A 19661-nucleotide genomic window follows, 5' to 3' on the forward strand; every position below is an offset into this window, starting at 1 on the left:
AATCTCACAATTGTGTATTATTCCTCACAGATGATATGAAAAGCTGTGGCAACATAGAGAAGTCAATGGTAATAACACCAGCAAACAAATAAACAGCAGAAAACACCACAGGTTAGTAATAAAACACGGATTAATGCAGTATTATTATCTTTGTACTTGTTAGTTTAATAGACAAATATAAAACGGCACAGCTCATTATAATCATCGATCATCATTACACAAACATACTTCTTAGAAGCATCATAGATTTCTTACAAAAATACTTTTTCTATCTGCTACATGACAAACAATGAGCCATTTGGCTTTAATATGACTTCTAATTGACAAATGATATTTTCCTCTTGGAGGCTAACTTAACCTATGAAATTCTTTAAAACTCTTAAAAAAATTATAAACGTTCTATTCCTAATTACACTGTTTGAGTCAGGTAGACATTGCAAAATATATAACACTATAAAACAACCATATAACTAAAATGTATATAAAAAATATTTATATAACTAATCTAAAAATCTTAATAGTAAATCTTGGATTTTATTTTATTATTTCACCAAAACTCGTTTTAAAACTACATACCTACTCATATAAATTATACATAACTTAAAAAAACCTGTACGATTTGAAAAAATTACAAAACAGATTAAAACTAGGTGCTCTAATTTGTATAAATAAAATTTTTAAACAAACATTTTAAATGTAATTTTAATTGTGTAAAACTAAAGGCAATACGTGATGTAAATTCTTTAATTAAAAATGGAAATACATTTTAAGCTTTTTATTTTATAATTTCAATAATTTACATATTATGTTCATGCCCTAATCCACACACTAGACTGTCGTATTTTCAAAATGTAGATTTTGGAGGGCAGGTTGAAGAAAAAGACTGATAAGAATAATAACTACTTATCACACACCATCAGCCTATTGTGGGAGGTGTGAAATACTGACAGACAATCCGACTATCTGTATTCACATGTGTACTACTAATCTTCACATCAGTCTAGAATGTGATTTTTTCTTTAGAGTGACCTGAAGTCCACTATCTCACCAACAACTTGAGTTTAACTTCTTATCCTATTAAAATACTGATTCCGATTGTTTACGGAATACATATAATAATGATTGACAAAAGTTTGTTGTCAATACTGATAGACTAATCATCTAAGATATGTATGACAAAGATGAATTTGGAATGCTAATAAAAATATTGTGAAAATGCTGTTACTCGATTAAAAATAAAGAACATTTTTCCTGCTAAAAATGAGAGTTCTTACCCAGCACTTTCCATGTCCTAACAATAAATATAATTTTGTTTCCAAACAAAAGAATAAAAAAATCCAACATTACCCTAAACCTGAAACCATTTTGTAAACATTTATTTATGGCTATAGCATTTATTAGATATTTCAATTAAAAGATACAGCTTATAAGTATCCAAGTGCCTTTCAGATTTTCCTAGATTACAGCTAGGTTTCCAGTATAAAATTTCAACAGTTTTGTAAATTAAAATCGTCAATCATGGAAAACCATATACATTTCATAGAAAATGCCTTAGCATTTAGATATGTAAAATGTAGTACCTTTAAAATGAGAAATCTTTGATCAAAAATAAGAAATAAATATGGTTTTATTTTATGGTACAAAACTCAAGGTTGTTGGTTCATAACAATAGATAATTGTAGCTTTCATTCTAGAACTTTCCTTTCATTGCTTCCAAATTATCTTGAACAATAAAGAAATTATTAATTAACATATTTGTGTCTAGAAAAATGAAAAGGATACACAACTCAAATTATCAAGAAATAGTCATATTAGACAATTTTTGGCATTAGATTTTATTAAGTAGGTCTAAAATTGTCTGCGTTAAACTTATTTTAAGATAATTCATCGCTTCCCAAATTATTCCTGCAGATTAAACAAAGCAACTTTGTTTTCACACAAGGCCTTAACAATGCTTCATTTGGAAAAGATTAATTTTCTTGTCACCAAGCGAACAATCCTGTAACCTGTTTTCAAACACTTAAAAAGTAATCTTACAATAAATTAGTATAAGCTATAGGTGGCTGTCAGTGGAAGCACCCTTTTAAGTTGTAATAAGCAGGGAATCTGGAACAAAAACAGATTAATCTATTTGCTTCTTTGACAATGTAATAGTAGAAAAACACAACAATAATAGTAATATTAGCAATTGTGCGTTAAATAGAGTAAAAAAAGACTAATGTCATTAATGAAAAAAGGTTAACCAAAATGTTTATAAGATCAAGATGGTTTTGTGAAGTACAACTTGATATAAAGTGGGAATGACGAAATGCATATTCACAATTTCATAAAGTCAAATTTAACAAAATCATGAGTACAACCCAATATGTTTGACCTCCTGAACATACATTTGTTGTTGGTTTTGCCCAAACATGTCACAGTTTCGAGACAAGATCAAAATAAGGCCAAAGTGTAAGTAAAACCTCTAACCTTGATCATTTTACAAGATAGTATCTGCAATTTCCTTATGTATTTTGATCACCTGAGAACACTTGTGTTAGACAAAACGAGTCCAATAAGTATTAGATCCAAAATAGCCAAATGTGCCTGAATCAAGACTATTACATTTAACTTTTACTGTCTTGAACAATTTCAGTTTTATGACTTATCACTTGAGTTTTCTGGTACATTTTTGTTATTTACATCTGGTTCCAATGATTAGGGGCACTAGCGTGCAAGTGTTTGTAAACACAAATCTATTATGCATTTTGGAAACGCTCAAAATTTGTTAAGAATGACTGAAACAAGGTTAACTTTAGGCCATTTTCATTGATGTATGATTTGGCTGGACAAGACCAACCATAAATTTGTTAACAAAGAATTTAAACACTCCCCAAATAAAAAATTATTAGGATGATATTTTCTTGGAAATCAGCTATAAAATATTTAAAACAAAAGGAGAAAAACACACAAAAAAAAAAAATTGTCTATCGAAATTTCCAAAAAAAGATTTTTATTTTTTAATTAACTTAACAATTAAAAAAAACATTAAACTTACTAATTATTTAAGTCGACAGTATTTGTTATACTTAAAAACACATTGTAATAATGAAATAATTGTCAGTAAAAAATAAAAAGTTGTTTATATTTTTAGTAATTAAACATAAAAATATAACCAACAAAGCAAAAAAATTGAAATAAAAAAATAAAAATTAAAAAAACAAAAATTTAAAAAATTAACAATAACTTTTTAATTATCTTTCTTGTGAAAAAATATAGTTTAGATGTTTTCTTAAATATCCCAAGGTTTATTAAAATCTAAACAGTACAAAACACCTCGAGAGTACATGGCATTTTTAAGTAAAGATTCACCAATTATGGGGCCAAATTAAAAAAAGATATTAACCTGTGGAGGTAGCGAGGCATGGATATCCTATTAGGGTTCCAATTAGTAAAAATATAATGTTGGATCGAAAATGTACAAATATTGCAACTATCCTTGTAAACATATCGAGGGTGAGAAAACAGCCAGCCACAGGACCAAGAATACAGCAAAATATTTGAAGTATTCAGAGTACAGGGAGCAGTCCGAGTCACCGAGCTCGGGCGCCTCGTGTTAGAGGGGGGGGGGGGGGGGGGGTGAAGCACGGCACGACAACTGTCCTTCCCCCACTAGCAGTCACGGCGGTACAAGGTCTCATCCACCCACCTTCGCTGGCAAGCGACCGACCCCTCCATCCAGGGCACGCCAACGCTCATTATTGTTTTCTTTTCATGCTCCCTGTTTGCGGACAACAACCCCCTGTGTTTGGTGGTTTGTGAAGGAAGAAAAAATGTTATTGATATACTTGTGGGAAGTTTTTGGAGCTGCAATACACCGAAGCAAACTGTATTTAAGTCAAAGCTGGAAGGTCAAAGTTCTGAAAAGTCAGACACTGAAGTTATTTCTAATGTGAATGGATTTTATAAGAGTAATGATAGGGTAAAGAGGAAACATATGGATTATTGACCCCTGACAAAAAGAGAGTGGAAAGAATGGCAATCAGCTCCAGCGCGGCGAGACTAAAACCTGTATAATGAAGTATGCCGACAAAAAAAAGAAAAAAGAAAAAAAAAAAAAAAAAAAAAACAAAAAAAGAGAAAAAAAAAAAAAAATAAAAAAGAAAAAACAAAAAATAAATAAAAAAAAAAAAAAAAAAAACAAAAAAAAAAAAAAAAAAAAAAAAAAATAAAAAAAAAAAAAAAAAAAAAAAAAAAAAAAAAAAAAACAAAAAAAAGAAAAAAAAAAAAAAAAAAAAAAAAAAAAAAAAAAAACAAAAACAAAAAAAAAAAAAAAAAAAAAAAAAAAAAAAAAAAAAAAAAAAATTAGCTGAAACAACAACGCCTTCCTTTGAAAACTCCAAAGAAAAGCGTGAGAGAAAGGTGCCGCAAAAAGGAGACTGGACTCCGATGAATATGATTCTTGGTGTTATCAAATGACAGGAACAATGCAACAATTTTTTATTTGAAACCGAGAAATTTCTAACAGAAAAACACTTGAGAAGGAAAATTTGTTCAAAAAAAACCCGAAAAAGTGAAATAGCCCATTTTACCGGGTCTATCTCGAGTTTTTGGGAAGAATTGTTAGGAACATATAAGGCTACGGAAGGAGAAGAGACCAAATCAACAAACATCATATCTCATTGTAAACCCATGAAATGTTGCTTACCAAAAAAACTATTTGTTATATTTTGAGAAAAAATTCAAGAATACCAAGGAAGAAACGCCCCCATATAAAGAAGTTTTTTTTACGACGAATCATAACATCGAGTTCAGCTCATGTTACCGGAAAAAGGTTGTTCCGATGACTCAAATGCAGGAGTGGCGGAGGCGCCGCCCCATTGGATCCAAAAGGCAGCGACTTATTCTTTTAAATTCTTCTTACAACGCCAGAGGAAGAAAAATGGGGCTTTTCGAGAAAAACTGGTTCTGACAAATATGTGTTGAGAGCCACATAAGAACAGGAGATTATCAACACAAGTGTGAACGGCAAGGGGCATGATATATTAAAAAAATGGCCTGGATCGGGAGCCAAAATAATTATCCAAGATTTACCGCCCTCCACTTGCGAGTGGTGGTAAGTGGTATATTGACCCAGAGCAAGTATCTTAGTCATCATCCCGGAATTCCAAGTAGATACGGGCCCAACTTCTCAGAAAAGGAACACTATAATCAGAAGATGCAAGATTGGCTGATAATAGAAGGACAGAATATTTCAAATTCATCAATACGTCATCGCCGAAGTTGTAGCATCTATGAAGTTGGATTTTAGGCAACAAACGACACAAACCGGCGCACAATTTCGCCAATCACCATTGACGAGATTAATGAAAGAGCATGCATCACGACATCCTTTAAGCGGCATACCCCCCCTCCATAACATCCCGAACATCAAATACCGGCATAGAGCACATGCAGGGCTGAAATGTAAAAAAACAGGGGTTTCAAGCTCACAAATGTGTGACTTTACAACAATACATGATGTTGAGTCGCGCTTGGTGAACCACAAGTTTGAACAAACAGCGCATAACTGAAACGGACTGTGAAACAAAATATGTTGAAAATGTGAAGAAAATGAAGAGAAGTTCATACGAGATCAAAGACAACTGGAAGATAACCATTGGAATCTTTTGTGGGGGGGGGAGGGGGAGGGTGGGATTAATCGATCTTGGTGCAGAGTCCAGTGAAGAGGACAACAGTTGACTTTTCCTGAAGATGACTTATGAAGACGGGGAATGTCTTTATCATGGAATCGAAGAGGTGATTTAAATTTTTATTTCCAATCTACACCCATTATTGTTTTATGGACACAACGAGGAGGAACCAATAATATCACTTTTTTGAATAATTAAATTCCCACAATGTTGTAATTATATGTATATAATAAAATATTTGTTTTGTGAGATTTTGTAAAATATGGTAAATAACAGTTTTAATTTTGCGGAGCGGCCTTCGTTCCGTCAGTCCTCTCAAGTCTGCAAATCCCCCCGCTGCCCCCCCCCCTTGTGCCATGAGTATGTGAAACTCGAACCGCAGAGAGGAGAAGAAGTGATTTTTTCTTTTTTTTTGTTTTTTTTTGTTTAAACCATACAGAGGGAAATACCATAAGCACAGAATCATTATGATCATGATTTACAGGAAATATTATTAAAAACATTTTCTAAAAGACATCAATTTTAAAGAAATTATTTTGTTTCATACTGTTTAATATAAATGTGTTTTCCTCCATTGAATCAAAATAACGAAGTGATATTTTAATTTGTTGTGAAGACACAGGCCAGAGGGACCTGCAAGAGTTGACTGATAACTCGAGGTTAGTACAAGTTAGGGGGAGTGTGGATGGGAGCATTGTGCGTTGGGCTCCCCCCCCTTCAGGCCCCCCAAACCCCTCTCCTACGCTTCGCGAGCACATGGGTGACACTACCCTGTATCAAACACTCAAGGTAATTGTTTTCTAACCATTCCTACCAACTGGTCCATGAATGAAAAGTATAGGTGGAACGAAAAAAAAAAAAAAAAAAAAAAAAAAATATAAGAATATTGTGTGTAGCTTTCCTTGAATTTCAAGTTTTAAAAAACATTACGTGCCTTTTGTAATAAATGCTAACCTTTGATTTTGGCAATGTGGTTAATTTTTTCTTTCTTTCAAAATTATAGCCTAAAAGGACTTTGGAAATTTGACATCATTATATGTTACAAAATGTATAACACTAGGTTTCGAGATCTGCAATCTGATCTCTTCCTCAGGTGAATAACTAAGCTAACACATAACTACAATCTAGTTTGAAATAAACGAATCATTGGCAAATGTAGGGGTGAAAAGTAATGCCACGATATGTATATTTTAACCTAGATTGTAGTTATGAGTTAGGTTAGTATAACTTTTGTAACATATAACGATGGCAAATGTCCGAAATCCAATTATCCTCTGAAAACTTCCATCATCAATAACTAACATTAAACAAAGAATATAACATAATTATTTTCTAATTATAAATGTTTAACTATTTATAATTGGAAATTTTGTATAGTTTGAAATTTTCTCCCAGTCTCTTGACATATCTGTAGTAAATGTAATAAAGCAAATATTACAATAGCCAATAAACCCTTGGAAATATTAATATAATGTTGGATAGTTTTGAATTTATTTTAATAGTTCCTTGAAAATATTAGTACTGGAATCGAGTGAAAAGAGCCAGCCACAGGACCAGGAATATATCAATATTGAAGTATTGAGGTATCAAGTATTGTCCCTACCCATCCCTACTACTCATAAATGAAAACTATTTGTAAACAAAATATGCTCAATACAAAAATAACTTGATTTTTCTAGTTATTTTTATCAATTATATATTATATTCTACAACCTACCTAAGTCACACTTAGACACCTTTGAACCGGGGACAGATCTCTTGGTCGTCTGGAGTGGACACAATCGTGGCCGGTGCCACCAGCAACTGGTCGTAGAATCCGTCTCTGTGTGTCTTTTCGTAGCCATGGAGAGCGTGTTCTCGGATAAACTCAACGACAAGACTTGTATCCACGGTAGGCATCAGGAGCCGCCAACCCCATGTCATCAGTGCGAGCGGCTGCAACAACAACCCTACACTGTACCATCTACTTGAGCATACTACACCAACCCTCCATGAAATTGTTGCACATAGCAATAACAAAATAAACCCTCAACAATAAATTTCCAAATTTCAATTGACTGGATTTCTCCATGTCTGCTCTCTGAACATTCCATTGAGCTATTCTTAAATGTAATATAAAATATGGTTCAACCTTCGTTTGCTAATACTCTGGATGAAAAAGGAAACTTAACTTTGAATAAACGGAAAAGCAATTTCATCTTTTAAAAATAAAAAGCTATAATTATTTTACCACCAGATAAAGGAAAGTTCCATCTCTACCTTGGATATTTTAGAAATTGAATAGCAACGGGATGACTCAAAATGTTATAAACGAATCAATGAAGATTCTACCGTCAAATTTAATAAACAAATAAAAACATTTTTGTTACAAGAAGGCAAAAGAAATGCTGAAATGCTAAATTTACTAGTTCCAAAAGACTTTAAGAACTCCAGTATTTTATGTGCTGCCTGTTGTCCAAAAATCCCCACACACCCTCCATAAACAAGAAGATCCATAAACAGCCTATAAATATCCCACTGAATGTTTTTCCAGCTGCACTGACAAACTGTTAAACCTTTTGTTAAAATTTAGAATCTTATGTGAAAAATACTAATCATTTCATTGAAAGACTAAGAAAATTGGACAACCACTTCTAAATGATATTAGATTGGTAACTATTTATGTTAAGTTGCTTTTTTTACCAAAATTCCCCATAATGAAGGTACCACAATGGTAACAAAGATGGTACCTGCCTATTCAAACCTATTTATAGATAAGCTACATAAACCTTAAATTCATATGAAAGAAACTAACATGATAACATTGCCATAAGATAACCTACATTATAACATTGCCATCCTATTCACATAAAAAGGGCCAATACATAAAAATTTATCAACTCGAACTTAACAATTATAGTACTGATGCCCTGATTATCATCAGTACATGGATAAGTTAATCAAAGTCTTTGCTGATAGAAAATATCCAGCCATAGTCGTAAAAAGGTCAGATAGATAAGTAAAAAAATAGAAGCAATAAAAAAGTAACAATAAAATTATAAGAACAATCAAAAATTTATCATACATTATTTTTTCCCTCTACAAAACTAACAGTATATTAAAACAACACACAATGTTTTCATGGAATGTCAAAACTACCAAAAAATGAAGGTTACGTAAAATTACAAAATGAATGTTTTAAATTTTAGCATATTACTCAATTGCTAATTTTGCATTCATGTAATACCTACTTTGATGTCTATTATGTTGTTAGTAACACAGCTCTCCACTAGAACATACATGCTGTATTACATCAGCTTTTTTATAAAGTAACAGCTAGTGCCTTGCATTGTTTGTTTATTTTCACCTGTAAAGACACCAGAATCGACTTAAAAATATGTTTATATAATGTTTGTTTAAGTTATATAAATCATACATTTCTGAAAACAGCGTAGAATTTGGTGTATATGTATATTTTGGATTGTTTCAAGTTAGGTACAAAGCGGAATTCGGGGATAAACAACAAAGACCTTTATTGTATAGTTTTCCAAGTACAAAATAATTATGATGAAAGTACAGAAAAAAATCAACAAAAACATGATGCTCTGTTTTTTATGAGAAAAATTAAGTAGGTTACATTGGGAGCAATGGCTGTATTTAAAATAAGTTTTGGAAAAATACATTACAGGGTACTCTAAAACAATGTGCCACTACAGTAAGTCTGTGTGCCATTTCTAGGGTTAACAACATTCAATTCACAAACAACAAAACAACGTGATCTTAAAAAACAGAAGGATTGGATTGAATTTTTAGTATAGCTTCAGTTGACCTTCCTTTTATTGCAGCGTCTGGTATCTGACGCCCACTCAGACTCGATTCCTGGAATCTGGAGTCATATTCGTCTGAAGAGATCCAAAGAAAGTTGATGACAAAGAAGCTTAAAACGAAACATTTACATCATTTCAACATCAGAGACACCTATAAATATGTGCAGTGGTAGTCTCATTGTCTCATCACGGTGGAGCAACCATTTTTTCTACACATAGTATGTATCCCATTGTATGTTTGTATTTGCACTAACCCTGTCACGAGGCACCAGTCTTGATGCAGTGATGACATGTCTGTACAGGCAGCTCTTCACAATCTTCTTCAGCTTGTTGACGAGAGCAGGATGGGCACATGGGTGATAAAGCATGATGACTCCTCCGTGCTAAAAAAATTAACATTGCAGTTAAGACAAAATACATTTTATTTTATCTTTCATGCAGTGCCAGCCAGCAACGTAACATAAAAAAAAATGATCTAATGGAAAAACGGGAGAGGAAGGAATTACAGAAAGAGCACTATCTACAGTTGGAAGAATTTAGCTGTGCTCGTAGGGTCCTAATACTACCCTTTGAACAAATAAACGCTATGTGTGTGGCGGGTTGCGTTTACGTGCTAGCCGCTGAGATGAATGCGCAACAATCTCTTTAACGACTTTAAACTCACGATTTCGATTTGCAGATTAGTATTGACAAATACGTTATTTTTAAAAACACGTTAAACAACACTATAACAACTGAAAAACAAGGATAAGTCCTATTATTTGGCATTCTCTTATTATTTAATTCCAAAAAAATCAGCACTGTCACAAAACAGACTGATTGTAGTGAGTGTGATGAGTTATTTGGGTCAATACGATTCTTGAAAGGAGGGTTTTACCCATGAGTCACAGGAAATGTTTTCGGGACGCAGTGCATAATGCTACCCCGCCTATCACCACACACTCAAGGTCACGTGCTAAATTCCTCGAACTATACATTACCACTGAAACAGCATGTCAACATTACTGGCTCAATTTAATACACCTAATTTACACAATGAATTCACCCCTTTTATTAATTCACATGTGGATGAAGCACGTAACCCCGAACAACTCTACAGTTGGATGGTTATTATCTTGTACATTTCTTGCTCTTCCGACAAGAAGCTGAGAAATTGCACACAGTCCTAAAAAACCATTTGCGCTACTTGTGAGTGACAGGATATTGAGGTAGGGGCCACCTCCTGTTGAGACCCTTGAGGAAAGATATTTAGGCATTAATCTTGAGATCTCTTTGGAAGAAAGTGAGGCCAGCTCTGTATCAGCCTCTCCAGTCAAAGCAGGCAGGATGGCACACTCTTATGTGTAGGCTAGCAACTGCCTTTAATACTTAAGGAGCCCCGCCAACTCCAGTACTAGACCTATTGTTCTTCTCTACACTCCAATATCTCTACAATTAATTACGGTTAGTGATGTGCCGCTCCTGGACATCCATAGGGTCCCAGATTTAGATGACACATAGTTTTTTTTGCTGTACCTAGTGTAGGTTGAACTGGAAGGTATACAACAGCATTCCTGGATCTTGTTCCATTAAGACGATCAGATTCTACAGACAGAACACCGAGACCATCAGATTCCTTGTAGTGATCGTGCATGATCAAAGATTATCATCAACACGTAGGACAGTGACATCAGACTCAATGTCTGATTATTGTTGGGATGTAACTGAATATTATTCACACTTGGGATTCTTAAGAAAACGACACAGGGGTAGAACTAACAAAGATAAACTCCACTATACAAGTGGAGGCAACCTTGGATCAACCGGCGTCAGATAGGGCTTGTGAACAAAGAATACCTTGATCTTCATTCACAGTTTCATGGACCACGTCACTTAAATATGATGTTTCGAGATTAACCGGAGGGTCCTGATTCAAGCTTTCAAGTTACTTCTTGATTTCATAAGTTCTCAGAGACAGAAAAGTTGTTTTTGATATTCCGGTTCTATAGGAAGATTCCCTGCTTATTCCCGATGCATAAAATTTTAGGTTTATTCCCAATTGGGTGGCCACTCTCTATTATTGGAGTAAATAATGACAAACATAACTGTAATTAATAAGGCAGTCAGCTGATGTTTTAAGCAGTTAAACCTTTCAGTGCCAAACATTTTTGGAGTATAAGTCAAAAGTGCCAAGGGTATTTTACAGGTGTTATCAAAAGTGCCATGCCATTTTGAGCAATTTGCATACAGTTATTATAAAATTTCACAACATTGTTATTTATTGGCTAATTTTTACAATTCTTGTTTTGTACTCAAATAAGTATATTATCACTGTATGTATTCAAAAACTTCTTAAAATACAAGAGAAATAAAAAAATAACAATAATAAAATCTTGCCTTTATTTTTTATTTTCAAGTTCAACACTCAAATAAGTAACAAAACATCAAGCACACTAAAAGAACACTTTACTTTCAACACATATATAAATTTATATTAAAGTATCACTTAAAATAAAAATATTATAACATTTCTTTTTAATGCCACGGTTACAACCTCATTGATGACCAGCCATTTTTATCGTCAACTTTTGTAAATGCTACTCTTCTATTGATCAGCTATATAACATGCTTATCAGAAAGAACGTTTATTTTTAATTCAAATTGATATAAAATATAGGCAAAAATATAATGTAGGTATTATATAAATTTTTTTCTGAAACGACTGGTAAACCGAACTTTGGAAATTCTTGCTTGATTTTTCAACATATGGACATTGGTACTGAAAGAGTTAATAGATTTATAGTAGTAATTATATAAACAAAGAGTGTTTGTTTTGTTTTCGTTCATCATTTTTCATTGTGTTTTTTATACAATCTCAGTGTTTAAGTTAAATTTGAAGCATTGTGTTTTTTGTGAAAAAATTGTATATTATTCTATACTTTACTATATTTCATACACTTTGGGAAAAAACTGCTTACACTTATATCCACGTCTATATAGCTACCATTTTACTTGATAAAATCTTTTTTAGCTTATATTGTAGACTCCCTCTAGCCTGGTCTAAGTTGCTTTAGTTGGCCTTCATGCAGTGATTACCAATTTCATAACCCAAATCGTTAAATATTTCAGTTGTTTCTGGTTACACTCGTAGTTAGGGTGTAAACAAATCCAAAATCAACGGTAAGCAGTTTTTTTCCCACAGTGTATTAACCCTTTGCACGCCAACGTACCTATATTACGGGCCGTCGGCTACTCAACCGAAAATCACCAACGGCCGTAATATAGGTACGTCACGTTTTTTTCGCCTGTAATTTTCTTATACTTCATCTGATTGCCGTGAAATTTTGACTAATCGATAGTCGATTAGTTGCTTTGCAACCACAAAGTAGTTAATTCCTTATGGACTGTTTGTTTGGTCGTATTTGAGCTTCGCAGCTGTTGGATTGTTTGGTCGAGAGTGAGGTTACGTTTGTGTTGCTGTGCGTTGTTTACGTTTGTAATTCTATCATTACTTTTGTTGTTAGGGAATTTTTATTATGCCTCTTTTATTAGATTCATTGGTACGTTGGGATTATACCGACCACACCCAGACATTGAATCGTTATTTGACATTTATCTTCAACTGATTAGCGTAGAACAATATTTTGTCGATATAAAACAGGAATTGTCTATCGCCAAACCCCTCCCCATCCTCAGACAATTGACATTTAGCTTCTACTGATTACTAGATTAAGCGTAGAACAATATTTCGTCAGTATAAAACAGGAATTGTCTTATCGCAAACCCCTCCCCATCCTCAGACAGAGGTCAACAGTCGAGCGGTCTAGTAGATAACGTGATTGCAGAGTCTCTCGCCGCCCGTTCCCTTTGTTGTACTTTCGTATTTTACCCCTAAATTTCTCCAAACACAAAAATTCAAACAAAAACAAACATTACCAAACAAAAACTAAACTCTTTATTGAAAAAAAAACACACAAAAACTTGTTTTTATTCTTGATCAAACTCCGCCACCCAAAAATGCGGGTGCTCTCCGAAGCTCGCGCTGATGTCAACGAGAGAAAAACATCCCTCGAGATAATATCTATCAGTAAAATATAATTCTAGAGGGGCTGATCAGAAATGTAAATTGAATTGTAATGGAAAGGCAATTATGTACCGTGCAAAAAACTTAAATAATCATGTGATGCCGCGCGGCCTGCCGTAATCGGATTCCTCGAGAAAGATAAGATAACAGCGACCACAATAAGGATCACAATACCTGGAAATGCTTGTAGATTGATGGAATATTAGTTTCTGTTACTCAATTACATGGTTTTATAACGTTCTAAGTTCATTGAAAAAAGTTTAAGCGAATCTGACCTCATCAACAATTGATAATCTTTGTAAGTTTGTAATTTTGTAATTAAAGAGTTGATTTTTCGTTCTATAACGTTTGTTTGTAATATATCTATAAATTTATATTTTTGTGTTCTTCATACTGGTGTGGGTTGGTATAAATCCCAAAGTACCGATTTGTATAGTGTCAAATATTGATTATGTGAATATAGTGTAACATTACATACGTCTATGCAACTTAAAAAAAACTGTGCCCGTATCACATTTAGTGAAAAAAATCACAACTAGACTTCTATATAAGGTAGGCTTTTGAAATTTTGTAATTCGGTTAAGGGGTAGATATGGATTACTGGGACATAACAGGAAATCAGCCTAAATGGTTTTTGAAACCATTTATTTGAGCTAAAAAACATTTTTTTTTTGAAAATTTTAATTTTTTTTTTTTCTAAATTTTAATTTTTTTATAAGTTTAAATTACATTTATGCAACTACAATTTACCAACTGAACAAGAGAATGTTTATAAGCAAAACAATGGCAAAGAAATCATCAATATCTGTTAAAAAAATAAAAAAGTTATGATAAACTTTGTGAAAGCTTGCAAAACTGCTGAAAATACCCTTGGCGTTTCTGGGTAGTACTTTTTGGAAAATAGGCTGGCGTGCAAAGGGTTAAATATAGTAAAGTATAGAATAATATACAAGCTTTCACAAAAAAAACACAATGCTTCTAATTTAACTTAAACACTGAGATTGTATAAAACACAATTAAAAACGATTAACAAAAACAAAACAAACACTCTTTTTTTTACATAAGTACTACTGTAATTATATAAAAAACATCTGCCTATGTAAATATCAATAAATTTATCATTTAGATCATTGTACGTTTTACTAATCTTCAAAATAAACAAAGAAAAACGAAATATGAATGAAAAACTATGACCACTGTTCTAGAATATTGAATATAATAACCCAAATAAGTGATAGAAACAGTAAATTAATTACATTCTTTTCAATTTTGTAACAACAGGTCAAATTAATAGAAGGAATAGTATAGTATCAAATAGTACATAAGAGCTACAGAAAAACCTAACAACTTTGTTGCACTTTAAGTACAAACCTCCATGTTGTGTAGGAAGCGCTGAATGGGCAGGAATGTATATTCTCCGTACCTAGCCCAGGCTGGTCTGTGAGGTCCACTACAACAATATTCCAGTTACAATATTGTAGTTACAAATTCAAGTGGTGTCGAGAAGTGCTCTCTTTTTCAAGTGACATACCAAAAATATTAGAGTCAACTTGTAGAACGGTTTAAAAAAATCAAGAAACATGCTGATACATAACGAATTAAGGCAAAACAACAGAGAAGTTGATGGCACACTTAACTGTCAAGTAAAACGAAACATAAATCACAGATATAGTCACAAAAAACACTATTGCTTCCTAAAGATGACAAAGGTGCAGATAACTTATGCATCTTGCTGTGGCAGGCAACATTGTTGCTGATTTACGTTTCATTTTACTTAATATTGGTGTGTGACATATATCTTCGATTTTTCTTCTTAGCTTTGACACATTTATCGTTATGTTTTTAAATTCTTAATCTTTATAGGCTATGTCACATGAAGAAGAGAAAATATCCAGTTTTCCAAATTTCAAATGTTAAAGCATATGTTCTACTAACAATTAAAAGAGTAAAAAAATATTAGGAATATCAATAAATGTATATGTTAGCATACAGTTAGAATTTTGAATGGTTTTAGTTGTATCTGACATTACTCATATAATAAAAGAGAATTTTTGAAGATTTACCCCCATATATCTCCCTTCTTTGTGTACGTCTCTGTATGATAGAAAAGAGATCACTTTATATTATTTGGACACTTAACAATGGTTTACATCTTTAACCGTTTCAACTTGGATTTGAACTTATGTGATTGTCCTCTCAGCTTACAGGGCCACTCCTGTTGGTCCTCGCTGTTTTGCCGTTTAGCTCGTCAGACCACAATGTGTGATCCACGCTATTGGACAGTGATAAAATTCAATCCTTAACCAGTTGTGGCTGGAAAGTGCTACAACCTCTCGGGCAAACAAATAACTAAATTAATATTTATTTAATATTTCTAAATAATATTTGTAGCACATACGATTGTTTAGAGGTGTTTTTTTTATTAATTTATTAAAATACTAGTTCATGCAAAATATGAATCAGTAGAAAATGTATTACAATTTTAAGTAGTTTAATACTTTTTATTAGATTAAAATAATGAAGCAACAAACAATACTTACAAAGTGGGAAGATCTTGGTCGTAGGGAATTTTCGATTTCATACAGACATGTCTAGCCTGAAATAAAAATTATTTTACTGAGATAAAATTTTTATGTTCTGTGTGTTAAATTACTGAGGTATAAAATCAGTGAAAATAGGCCAACATGTCAACTAACTACATCTACATGTGTTAATAATCTTAATGGGAGCATGTTAGGACAGAATCTCCCATATTAGTTATATGGAAAACGCATTAACACATAGGCACCATTATAGTGAAAATATTGGCTTGAAATGTTTTTGCACATCCGGAACTTTGTGTACATTTTTATACAGCTTTATTAAAATGTATAAAAATAATATTAAAACTTTTTTAAATTGAGTTTTTTTAATTTTAGAAAACCACTTCTTGAGATAAAATTTATACTTCATAAACTTAGAAGTAAAATAAGTATTCAATGTTTTATATATTATATAAGTTCTTAACCTAGAAATAAAAACTGTAATTAAAAAATAAATCTATTTCCATTTACATTTCTTACAACAAGTTTCTTTTGTCTGTTTCTATTCCTAAACTGAAATGTTTTTTACAGCAATGGTATGAGTGAAAAATAATCTGTGATAATTGTGTAGTGTGTTAATTTTGACCTGCTATTCTTTTTTGGGCTTTAAACAGACCACAAATTTCAATATGCAATGAAGTACTGGAAAATGACCACAGGCTATTAGTGAGTAAATGAGATGCATACGAGTGGCTTTGTATGTGACATTTCACTTCATTAGTGGAAAAGAAGTCTTTGCAAAACTGTAGCCTTTCAGAGAAGAGTTCATGTAGTTTTATGACAATGAATAAGAGCCTATACCTTAGCTCAGCAGTGTTGTAGAGTGAAGTTCCCTACATTGTATACCCTTCTAGTACAATAAGCTATAGAAACTCATATCTTGTTAAAAACTCTGGATATAAATTAATTTTTAAAAACTGTCAAATCGCTGACAGATTTGTAAAAAAAAACTGGACTTTTACACTTGATATAATGAGGAATTACATTTTCATTAAGCCGGTACCAGGCAACTGATTTATTTATACAGAATGTTTCAAATCAAGTGTCTCCAAATCAATTGTGAGAGAACGGATTAATGTACAATAGTGAACCAAAGTAAGTAAGACAAGTAAGTTTTGCATGTTCCAAAATGTTTGACAAACAAGGATGTGTTAAAAGGAACAAAGTATATATGTAAGTCTAACCCCCAGCCAGTTACAAGAGGAGTCCCGCAAGGATCCGTCCTGGGCCCAGTTTTATTTATCTTGTTTGTGAATGATTTGCCAGATATCATAAAAACTAATAGTAACTCAAAATGTGTAATGTATGCTGACGACACTACAGTCCTTCTGAAAAATGACAGTGCACAATGGCTTTTCCATGACTCTCTATCCACACTTGAAAAAGTAATTAACTACGCCAACCATAATGATCTGGTGTTAAATGCTTCAAAGACAGTTCACATAAACTTCAGTCGACTTGCAGAGCCAGCATTGAACTTACCAGGTGTTCAGAAACATAATTATTAGGTGTGACACTTGATGACGGCCTCACATGGACTAGCCACATAGATAGCCTCTGCAGAAAACTTAGTTCCGGAGTCTATGTAATCAAGAGAATACACTGGGTAGGTGGATTGATAGCTGCAAAATCAGCCTACTATTCAATGATGGAATCACATATCCGCTATGGCATAACGGTCTGGGGGGGGACTTCAGAAAGCAACCTAAATCGGATTCTGTTACTACAGAAGAAAGCCATTCGTGCCTTGGCCAACTTGCAACCACTGGACAGCTGTAGGGAGGCATTTGAATCTCTAGGGATTCTCACTGTTGTAGCCCTTTACATTCAAACTGTCATACTAGAGACACTTAAATGCGACTTACCAAGAGGGGATAATATCCACACCCACAACACACCCGGAATGCCACCAACTACGTTCTGCCATCCCATCGTACTGCCCAGTTCCAGAGAAAACCATCATACATCGGACGTAAGCTGTACAACGCTCTACCCACATCTTTAAAAGCTCTCAGAAGGAAATCACTGGCAGCAGGACTTCTCAACTGGCTCAAGTCAAGACCTCTCTTTCTATGAAAGAACTTTTTGAGGCTGCACAACAATGAAGAGACGACATGCAAAATTCATCAACTAAAATAATTACAACTGTGTTCACTATTAAAATTAATGTTATTGACACCATTACGTATCTTGATGATACTGTAAATAAAGAATTATTGATTGATTGATGTTCAAAATAATTTATTGTGTTGCCAAGACTTGAATTGAAAAGATTGAAAAAAAATTGAAAGACAAAATCAAACCACTTACTTACGGATTTATGATTTTGGCATATGCTGTGCTTAAAAAAAATCATTACAAAACTTTTAAAACTTTTCTATAATTAATTTTTTTAATGGTTTTATGGAAAAAAATACGTATTGACATATCCTTTGTTTGAAGTTTGTTTTTGACAGTGGAAGGATTGTGAAGGAAACAGAATTTTTTCCGGACATTTGCCATTATTCAGTGATACAGAAAATCAGTAACACTACATTTCGAGATCTGCAATCTGGTCTCTTCTTCAGGTAAATAACTCTTCTTCAGATTGCACATCCCAAATGTAGTGTTACTGTGTCCCCTGAACGATGGCAAATGTCTGGAAAAAATCCTGTTTCCTTCACTGATATATCCGACTCCAGCTGTATCTAACACAAAAATAATAAATTTCATTTAAATATAATTATTCAAATGTTTTAAGTTTTTATTAATAAGTTTGTAAATTACCTTTGATTAATATACTTTAACACAAAAAGGTTTTAAATAAAAAAGTAAATTAGTAGACTTAGCTCCAATTTTATGGAAACATCCACAAACTGTCTATAAAGAATGTACCTAACCTTAAGGGGATATATCCACAAACACCCATTATAAATTATAGTCTTTAGTGGATACATCCATATTCATCTGAGAAGGATTAAATATTGTATATTTTCAGTAAAAGAGACATATATGCCAAAATAAAAGTTTTAAATCAAATCTGAGATATTAAAGTGTCACAATATAGTGAATTGAAAAGTATTGCAAGTACCTGATAATCTGACAATCTGACAAAAAAAGATCATGAAACAACAATTCCGGCGGCAGGGAATTTTATCAAAATTTGTTCATAATGTAACAATTTACCACTTTTTGATGATTCAAAATTAACTATTTCGAACTTATGTTGATGCGGAAAGTCAAACAAACAATAAAAGTTTCTGTCCTGAGTAGAAAACAAGAAATAGTATTAGACACCCAGAGATGTCTACTTACCACATAGGCTGGTGGTATGTACTCCTGTTCCAACGTCGCCTTCACGTTCGAGTCCGGTTCTAAATAGGGGCCCTCGCACTCGTAGTCAAAGCTGTTGGGCTCCCAATCCACCGTCAGATTTTGCTACAGAACAAGACACCACACTTTTTAGGAACAGGAGAATATAATGTAACAATAGATGACTTATAGTTTGTTCAAAACTTTAAGAAGTTAATAAACAAAATATATTCTTTATTAATATTGA

At 32.9% G+C, this 19661-nt stretch overlaps 1 protein-coding gene across 1 annotated transcript in view; it reads right to left on the bottom strand.

The window, feature by feature from the left end:
* Positions 1–844: 844 nt before the first annotated feature.
* The window catches only part of LOC124367860, a 33442-nt gene continuing 14625 nt past the window's right edge, over positions 845–19661 (bottom strand). The window contains exons 4-9 of the mRNA XM_046825024.1: positions 19418–19540; positions 16082–16137; positions 14913–14991; positions 9733–9861; positions 7390–7607; positions 845–2106 (exon numbers count right to left, since the gene is read on the bottom strand). Of these exons, the coding sequence (XP_046680980.1) occupies positions 7401–7607; positions 9733–9861; positions 14913–14991; positions 16082–16137; positions 19418–19540 (594 nt within the window). The 3' untranslated portion in view covers positions 845–2106; positions 7390–7400. The remainder of the gene's footprint in view (positions 2107–7389; positions 7608–9732; positions 9862–14912; positions 14992–16081; positions 16138–19417; positions 19541–19661) is intronic.

Source organism: Homalodisca vitripennis, chromosome 8 (assembly GCF_021130785.1).
Source record: "Homalodisca vitripennis isolate AUS2020 chromosome 8, UT_GWSS_2.1, whole genome shotgun sequence".
Classification (NCBI taxonomy): Eukaryota; Metazoa; Arthropoda; class Insecta; order Hemiptera; family Cicadellidae; genus Homalodisca; species Homalodisca vitripennis.